This window comes from Panthera tigris, chromosome C1 (assembly GCF_018350195.1).
Source record: "Panthera tigris isolate Pti1 chromosome C1, P.tigris_Pti1_mat1.1, whole genome shotgun sequence".
Classification (NCBI taxonomy): domain Eukaryota; kingdom Metazoa; phylum Chordata; class Mammalia; order Carnivora; family Felidae; genus Panthera; species Panthera tigris.
The window spans coordinates 201,539,261-201,548,284 of NC_056667.1; the positions used below are offsets into that span (position 1 = coordinate 201,539,261).

Genomic DNA, 9,024 nt, shown 5'->3' on the forward strand with positions numbered 1-9,024 from the left:
GTATTGGGCCATATTCTTCTTTTTACAGCCTGGCCGCATCTACTATGTAGAAGATGTTCAGTTAACACTTGTGCATTGGCCTGGATATCAAGTAGCAGCCAATTCTGGAAAGTTCTCTAACTCTCCAGTGAGTCCTCAACCCAGGAATCATTGACAAGGTCTACATGAGATCACTCTAGGAGAAAACAAAACAAAACAAAACAAAACAAAACAAAGCCAAAAACAAAACCAAAAAAAACAAAAAACAAAAAAACCCCAAAAAACAAAAAACAAATTTTGAGCCTGCAGAATTTCCTTTTCCTTTTTTTAAAAATTTGTTTTCCTTTTACCTTTTAACCCCAACTCCCCCAAATGTGTCAAAACTGTCAACAAGAGATTCCAATCTGTTCGTTATTTAACTATGCAAAGAATATTTTTGAACCCCACTACTGCTCCCGTACTCTAGTGCAAAAAAAGACACAATTTCTGTCCCGTGGAATTTACATGCTAGTGGGGGAGGTGAAATGTCAATCAAAAAATCAAACAAGTAAGTGCTGACTTGTATCTCTGACGAGTGTGATGAAGGATGTCACGAGATGCTGACAGGCAGGTCTGACCTACTCAGAGAAGTAGGTGGGGCAGCCTGTTTTCAGGACCTGGGGCGGGAGGAGGGGGAGGATTCAGGCCCAGAGGGGGAGTCTGTGAGTCCTTGAGGTGGTGAGTAGCCTTCGATCATCGAGCCTGTTTATAGGAAAGCGACAGAGGGACCACGGGCCGGGTAGCTTGTTTGCCGAAGAGTGCGTCACGCCTGGATGCAGCCGTCCGTCCGTCTCCCGGGTCCGGTCCAGGGATGACGTCGACCGGGTGCAAGCCCAAAATAGCCGGCTCCGCCCCCATCTCCCGGCAGCCCCTGCAGCAGCCCCCCGCCTCCCCGCCCCCTGGGTGACAGGCCGAGCCGGCCTCCTCTGGGTCTCTAGTAGTTTCCGAGCCGCTGACGCATGCTTGCGCGCACAGCTGGGCCGGGCGCGTCCTACGCAGCAGCCGCGAGCCCGGCGGCCGGTGCCAGACGGTTCCGGCGGGGGGCAGGGGCGGGGCGCTGCAGGAGGCCAGGGACTCCCGGCGGAGGAGGTGCGGGCGGGGGGCCCCGGGTCAGGCTGGGAGGCCCCGGTCCGGGCTGCTGGAGTCAGGGGGCTGCGATAGGGCTCCCGGGGCCTGGGCGCCGAGATAGCCCGTGGCACCGGCCTGCGGGGGGCCGATAAGGCAGCCCGAGGGAGCCTCGTCACCGGCCCCGAGCAGAACCCAGTGGGCTCCGCTTCCCGGCTGGGAGCTGTTCCCGCTCCCTCGGGGGGTCTCCAGCCCCAGGGAGGGGCCCTCGGTTCTTTCTGCCTGACTCCTCCTCCTCTCCTGCAGCCCCGAGGAGGAGAGGCCCATCTGACTACTGACGAGTTGCCATGGCATCCTACTACGATATCCTAGACGTGCCGCGAAGTGCGTCCGCTGATGACATCAAGAAGGCGTAAGTGCCTCCGCTGCGCATCAGAAAGTCTCTCACCGCCGCCCCCCCAAACCCCAACACCGCCATGGGGTCCTTCAGGAGCCTTGCCGCGAGAGAGCTAGGGCCTTAGAAAGGATTGGGGGAGGGTTCCCTCTATAGTGAGGAAGAAGACCCCTGGAAGAGTAGGGGAAAGCCCTTAGCAAGAAGTTCTGCTGGGAGCTGCATTGTGGGGCCCTCTCCAGTGGATCCCGCCTCCCCCCTCCCTCCTACCCCAGTCCCGGCCCCTGGGGGTCGGCTTTGTCAGGATACCTGCAGGATTCACAGGTCCAAGCCCTGTGACCAGGAGGGGCTCGTACCCTCCATGGCAACACATATTTCTAACTTCTGCAGCCCTAGTGCGCTCCAGGGAGGGGTTAGGACTGGGGCTTTCTCAGGCTTACATGATCATCTGCTGCTACTACAGCCCCTAGCACTGGCTGCAGAGGGGAGGGAGAGAGAGAGGGACTCCTTAAAACGTGGCAGCAGAGGCGGCCCCGGGCTGCCGGGGTGGACACTATCTGAGTGGGGAAAGGACGGTGGCGGACTAATGGGCGAAATGGGCCGTTCTGTTCCATGGTGGGAAGTGCTTGCTTTTGTCCTCTGACCCACCCCTCTGAAACCACTTCCTGCAGGTATCGGAAGAAGGCTCTACAGTGGCACCCAGACAAGAACCCGGATAATAAAGAATTTGCTGAGAGGAAGTTCAAGGAGGTGGCCGAGGCATATGAAGTGCTGTCAGACAGTAAGGGCCAGGGGCAGGGCACCCCCATTTCACGCCCCATCCTGCTGCTTCCCAAAGCCATGCTGCCACCTCCTGTCTCCTCTGTGCCTTTTCCAACCTGGCATCTAAGTGTCCCCCCGCCACCTCCCTGTGGGGACTCGGGGACTTTTTTCTTTTTTGCTTCAATTCAAGTGAGCACCTGCTACGTTCAAAGCACCCTTTTATTCTTTCCCTGATGCCCTGTGCTCAGTGTGTGCTCCCCAGGGTCTGATAGCTGCAGGATGGGTCTTGACAAAGGGAAGGGAGCAGGGCAGGTAACCTACGTGTGCCGAACCTCCTTTGTGCCAAGCACCGGTGGGTGTGATCTCCAGGAGTCCTCATAGCCATCCTGTGAGGCAGGATCTATCACCCCCACTCTACAGGCAAGGAAACTGAGGCTGAGAGAGGTGAAGTAATTTACGCCAGGTCACACAGAGCTGGAATATGAATCCAGGTCTGTCTTTTATTTATTTCTTCATTCAAAAAATATTCATTGAGTGTTTATGGTGCTGGGTCCTTGCTGGGTACTGGGGGACCATGGAGGACGAGCAGACACTGTTCTCGTCCTGATGGGTTTATTCCATTTTGGTCCAGAAGACCGACATTAACCAAGGAAGTACACAGACAAGAGTATTCTGAAGGAAAGTAGCAGGGTGATGTTGATAGGGATTAATGGGCACCATTTTTTGTTACAGTGGTCACAGAAGGTCTCTCTGAGGAGGTGACATTTAGGCTAAGCCCTGATTAATACCAACAGTAGTAATTATTAGCTAGCATTTATTGAACACTTACTGAGTTATCAGGCACTGTGCTAAGCAGTTTATGTGGATTATCTTATTTAATCCTTGCAATGACCCTGTGAGGTGGGTGCTGTTATTGTGTCCATTTTACAGATGAGAAGGAGCCACTGTGTGAAGAGCAGGCATTGCTAAAACCTATAGCCCGCGTCCCCTGTGTGCCCTGCTGCGTCCTTAGCGTCAGTCACTGGGCAGACCTCACAGGGTCCCAGTCTGGAAGGGGAGGCCATCATCCCAGAGGGAGGGAGAAATGATCTGGTCTCTTTTTCCAGAGCATAAGCGGGAGATCTACGACCGTTATGGCCGGGAAGGGCTGACTGGGGCAGGTAGGTGGAGTGGGGGTGGGGAGGGATGAACGCGGCTCATGGAAGAGAGAGGGAGGGCAGGTTATTGCAGTGGATGGTCTCTTGAGGCCCCTGGTCATGCCTTCAGTGGGGTCCCTTGGCTCAGGGTGAGATGCTTGCTCTGAGCCCCCTCCCCATCTTGCCTCTCCTCCAGGAGCTGGCCCATCTCGAGCGGAACCTGGTGGTGGTGGGCCCGGCTTCACCTTCACCTTCCGCAGCCCCGAGGAGGTCTTCCGGGAGTTCTTCGGGAGCGGAGACCCTTTTGCGGAGCTCTTTGGTGAGTGGGCTCGGGAGGCCTCTTACCGGCCCGGCTCCTGCTCTAGGCCTGTCGTCCATCAGCCGGGAGGCCCTGAGGCAGGAGGCTGAAGGGGAAGCAGAATTCCGCAGACAGAAGATTTTGTGGAGGTGGATCCAGTGACAGCTGGGACAGAACCTTACACAGGCCTGAACCCACAGAGACTCGCCTTATTAAATGATAGTAACAATAATACATTGTTAGGCTTGCACAATAGCAACCATGAAAGCAAGACTCAAAGCACCATGTGACAATAATAATGACATCACAAACAACAGATACCATTTTTTGAATGATTAACATGAACCCTGTGAGTTGGATCATTTTCTCTCCACTTACAGCTAAGAAAACAAAGGTACTTTCAGATAACTTGCTTGGAGTCACACAGCAAAGGGGACAGCCAGGACTCATAGCCAGGTCTGCCCGACTTCACACCATGCTTACCTGCCTATATGGAAGGAACTGGCTGTCCCCCCTTCCGCTTTCCCGTCCCTCCTTCCTTCCTTTATTTTTTACTGTGGACAGAATTTGCCAGGGGTCTTTTCCATATATGATATTAAAAAGAAATTTAATTTGTAAACAAGTCCAATCAAAAAAGAAAAACGATCAGAAAGGCTTATCAGGTTACATTTCTAGACTGACAGGGTTCACACAATTTGGGGGACAAGTCTCTTTGCCGATTAGTAATCTGCTTGCTCATTGCAGATGACCTGGGCCCCTTCTCAGAGCTTCAGAGCCGGGGTTCCCGACACTCGGGCCCCTTCTTCACCTTCTCTTCCTCCTTCCCTGGGCACTCGGGTAAGTGCTTTCCCTTCCCTGTTTTGCAAGCTCTGGGCCCTGGAACCCCTCATCCCGGCTCCCAGCTCATGCGTGAGAGAGAGGCTCAAGCCTCTCTCCTGCGTGTCTGGAGCCCTGCCTTCTGTCAGTTCTGCGGGGAGACCCCACAAAGGCTTCTGGCCCATGGTGACTGCGGCATGCCAGCTCCGTCCTCCCTCTGACAACCTCTCCGCCTCCTCCTTTGTCTCCATACCAGATTTCTCCTCCTCATCTTTCTCCTTCAGTCCTGGGGCTGGTGCTTTTCGCTCTGTTTCTACGTCTACCACCTTTGTCCAAGGACACCGCATCACGACACGCAGGTGAGGGCTCCTTTGGGACCATACTGGGCATAGGGGTGAGGGGGTGAGGGGTGAAGGGGGGCGGCATACAACTAGAATGTCAGCTTCTTGTGGGCAGAGTCTGTCCTGTCCACTGTGGCATCCCAGGGTGTGGAAGGCACCTGCGGGATTCGTGCATGCTTGCTGACCGAACTGGGCCGTCTCTCACAGAATCATGGAGAACGGGCAGGAACGGGTGGAAGTGGAAGAAGACGGGCAGCTGAAGTCAGTCACAATCAATGGTGAGGAGCGGCTCCGCCACCCAGTCCCTGGCAGGAAGCCCCAGCCCCAGCCCCAGGCCCCAGATCCCCCTTCCCAAACTGCTCCTCTCCAAACTCCTTTGGGGCAGGGAAGGAATGGCGGCCACATTCCAGACTGGCAAAATCAGAGAGGGGGGTCCTGGGAAAGGGGCTGGGGCAGGGAACCGAGGAGTCTCAGAGGGCCAGCTAATGACCATCGTCGTTAGTGGGCGCATGGTGTTTGTAGAACATTTGACTATTTTTTAAAAATGTTTATTTATTTTTGAGAGAGAGAGAGAGAGACAGAGAGAGAGAGGCAAGCGGATAGAGGATCTGAAGCAGGCTCTGCACTGACAGCAGAGAGCCTGATGCGGGGCTCAAGCTCACGAACTGTGAGACCACGACCTGAGTGGAAGTTGGACACTTAACCGACCGAGCCACCCAGGCATCCCAGCATGTTTTTAAAGTTATTTATGTATTTGTTTATTTACTTATTTATTTAGAGAGAGCAAGTGGGGCAGGGACAGAAAGAGAGGGAGAGAGAGAATCCCAAACAGGCTCCACAGTGTCCGTGCAGAGCCCAGTGTGGAGCCTGAACCCATGAACCATTTGATCATGACCCGAGCCGAAGTTGGACACTTAACCGACTGAGCCACCCAGGCGCCCCAACATTTGACAATTTTGAAAGGACTTGTGCACATAACATGACCTCTGTTGAGACAGCCAGGGGGAAAGCAGGGCTATTGGTACTCGCCCTACTTTTCTTTATTTTGTTTTGTTTTGTTTTCACCCTATTTTTCGTGGAAGGAGACTGAACCTCAGCATGGTTCAATGACCCTGACTCCCAAATAGCCCCAAGCCCCAGGCTTTGTCCTACCTAGTAAGGGGTAAAGCCAGGCGTGACACTCAGAACGCAGGATTCCTGGGGTGGAACTCTTCCCACAGGAATGGGTTGGTCACCACAGCTCTGCTTCCATAGCTCTGCGAGCCCCGTGTGCTAAGTATGCTTCAAGGGCTGTCTTATTTAGTCATCTGAACGATTTGACAATGCAGACAGTGTCATCATTTCCATTTTATAGATGAGGAAAGGGAGGTTTAGGGAGGTTGAGTAACTGGCCCCGGGCAAGGAGACTGTTCGGACCTGTTGGAGCTGAGTACCTGCCGGTGCGCATGATCACCATGCTAAGTGCCAAAACGCATGCGGGCCGGTTCCAAAGGAGGGGCTGGAAGTGGTCAGAGTTGCTGCTGCCTGAGGCAGCCTGGCAGGGTTCCCCTGGCCTGGGTCGCAAGCGGCTGTGATTCCTGCAGGTGTCCCAGACGACCTGGCACTGGGCTTGGAGCTGAGCCGGCGTGAGCAGCAACAGTCTGTCACCTCCAGGTCCGGGGGCACACAGGTCCGGCAGACCCCTGTCTCCCGCCCCTCTGACAGCGACCTCTCTGAGGATGATGAAGATCTGCAGCTCGCCATGGCCTACAGCCTGTCAGAGATGGAGGCAGCTGGGAAGAAACCGGCAGGTGGGCGGGGGGCGCAGCGTCGACGGCAGGGGCGGCCCAAGGCTCAGGACCAAGATCCCGGCATGGGGGGGGCTCCTGAGGCTGCCAGGGGGGACGCGACCAAACCCAGCCCGTCCCCGGAGGAGAAGGCCTCTCGCTGCCTCATCCTCTGATCACCAGGCCCAGACCGTCCTGATTCGGGGCCACCAGGGGTCCTGCTCACTGTTGGGAGCAGAGGGGCACGGCCTGGGTTGCCGGAGCCCTTCTCCAACTGCGTGCTCCCCCCGCAGGTCTCCCTCCCACGTCCACCCGCACTGCGGGGTGGACTCGGGATTTGCTCCGCTCAGCCTACAGCTGATAGGTCCCTGGCACAGCCCAGGGTGGGGGGGCCTCCGGGCAGTGGGAGGGCCTCCCAGGAGCCAGGATGCACTTATTCCTACTAGATGGGGAGTTTCTAAAGGGCATTAGTGGTGTGGGTCGGGCCTCTTGTGCCCAGGTCTTCTGCCACCTGTGTTGCTGATGACTTCAAGGAAGGAGGACTTGGCCTGGGGTTCTCTGAGCCGGAGTCGGCAGCTACACCGGGGAGTCTTCCTGTGCTCCCTGTCCAGCTGCAGACACCCCACCCTGGTTTCTGTGCAGCGTTGAGCTCTGACGTCTCTGTTGCTTCCCTTCTGGTGCTGCTGCTCCTCCCTCGCTCTCTTCTCTCTGCACTTCCCCGCGGGCCGCATCGCTTGCTTTCATGCCATCTGGCTAGGACTCCCTTCTTCCTTCCCCAAGAAAGCCTCAGTGTGACCAGGAAGATGCTGTGGCCGGTAGGGCCATAAGGTCTTCTGGGGAGGCTAGCTGGGTGGGGCGGGAGCCTCTCGTCCAGAATCGGAACTGGAGCCCACTCCTCCTCCCTTCCTCTTGCTGCCTCAGCCTGCCCCAGGGCCTCGGGACTAGGCAGAGGTGAGGCCGCTATCCCTGGAGAGGTGGGATAAGGCCAGGGTGCCCCAGGAGGGAGGCCTAGGAGGGGACTGTGCCCCGTCCTGCTTCACCATGCATCAGGGCTCAGGGAGGAGCCACAGGGCTAGCCCAGGTTTGCATGCTTGGCCCCATCCTCCACGGCTTGCTGCTCACCATCTCTCCTGTCACCCCGCCCCCGCTCTCTCTTCAGATGTGTTCTGAGCTGGATGTCCCGGATCCAGAGCTGCTGCACAGTTCCAACAGGACAGCGCCCTCCCCTGTGCACTAGGAGGGGACCCTCCATTCCTCTCTCTCGCCCATGCTGAGCGTAGAGCTGGGCCTGGGTGGTGGGTGGGGGGCCGGGTGGGGAGGCATCCATAGTCTTAGCCTGTGAATTCTTCCCTGGGTGTTTGGTGCTGTCTTTGGGGGACTACAAGTCCCAGAATGCAATGCACCCTGCCTCATTTCTGACAGATCATCTGGGGGAAGCGGTGCGTGGTTGTGGAGCTGTGCATCTTGGGACATGTAGTTCTAGCCCAGGTCGGCTTGTCACTTGCTGTGAGATGGGGAGATCTTGTCATCTGATTTGACTCTGGCCGGGGTGGCAGGAATGTGGATGAAGGGGTAATGGACCAAGCTTCGGTTCCCCTGACACCTCTTGCTGGCACCGGGCTTACAGCCTACAAATCAAAGCGCTGCGGCATCTGGAAGAGGCTCTTTCCCTGTGGGCAGTCCTGGGTTCCAAGGAATAAGCCCCAAGCCCGGGTAGGATCGACAAGCGGGCCATGACCCCAGAAGGCTGATAGATGGGTGTGGGCAGGCAGAGAGCTTGGAAGGGAAGGAGTGTGAGTGAGTGTGTGTGTGTGTGTGTGTGCACGCACACGCATGGCCAGGATTGGTGTGTGTGGCGCTCTGGGCATGTTGCTGCTTGTATGGCTTCTTTGGCCTCTGACCCTGCTGCCCATCCTTTTTCTCCCAACACAAACGAGCTGCCTCTCCTCCTCCCTGCCTGGGGAGCCCAGGGGCCAGGGAGGGGAGCGGTGGAGCCAGAGTGCTAACCCTGTGACATTGTATCTCAGAGACCTATCAAAGCCAGCTGGGCTGAGCTCAGACAGAGGGAGAAACACTGGAAGTCAATAAAGCTGTTTTGAGAGCTCAGTGCTGTGCTGTGTTCCTGTGTTCTTCCTTTCCAGGGTGGCCCCAAAGGGACCCTAGGGACCAGAGGGTAACATGCCGCCCCCCCTCCCCCCACCAACCCGCCCCATTGCCCAAACACCTAGAGGTCACAAGCCTTCCTAGCTGACAGCAGAAGTCCCTCTTTGACCAGGCTGCCCTTCCCCCGTACACTGTCGAATCTCCAGAAATGCTCACATTCTTCTGCCCTTGCACTTGTGGCCCTGTAAGTGGCTTTCCCCAGGCAGCTGTTGCTTCCCCTTAGCAGGGACCTGCCACCCAATGTGCTGCAGCACAGCCAGGACCAGAC

The 9,024-nt window shown here is 56.4% G+C and overlaps 1 protein-coding gene across 7 annotated transcripts; it reads left to right on the forward strand.

The window, feature by feature from the left end:
* Positions 1-646: 646 nt before the first annotated feature.
* Positions 647-8,699, forward strand: DNAJB2 (DnaJ heat shock protein family (Hsp40) member B2). Of its 7 annotated transcripts, XM_042995380.1 has the most exons (11): positions 938-1,107; positions 1,390-1,495; positions 2,146-2,255; positions 3,343-3,396; positions 3,569-3,691; positions 4,415-4,507; positions 4,743-4,845; positions 5,035-5,105; positions 6,411-6,617; positions 7,351-7,408; positions 7,753-8,699. In XM_042995380.1, exons 2-10 carry the CDS (start codon positions 1,431-1,433, stop codon positions 7,386-7,388), a joined length of 864 nt encoding a protein of 287 aa, XP_042851314.1. In that variant the 5' UTR covers positions 938-1,107; positions 1,390-1,430; the 3' UTR covers positions 7,389-7,408; positions 7,753-8,699. The 7 variants fall into 7 exon arrangements, 5 of the variants coding, with proteins under 5 accessions (XP_042851312.1, XP_042851310.1, XP_042851314.1 ...); XR_006220941.1 differs by having other exon boundaries at positions 937-1,107; positions 6,411-7,544; XR_006220942.1 differs by having other exon boundaries at positions 937-1,107; positions 6,411-7,408.
* Positions 8,700-9,024: the final 325 nt, after the last annotated feature.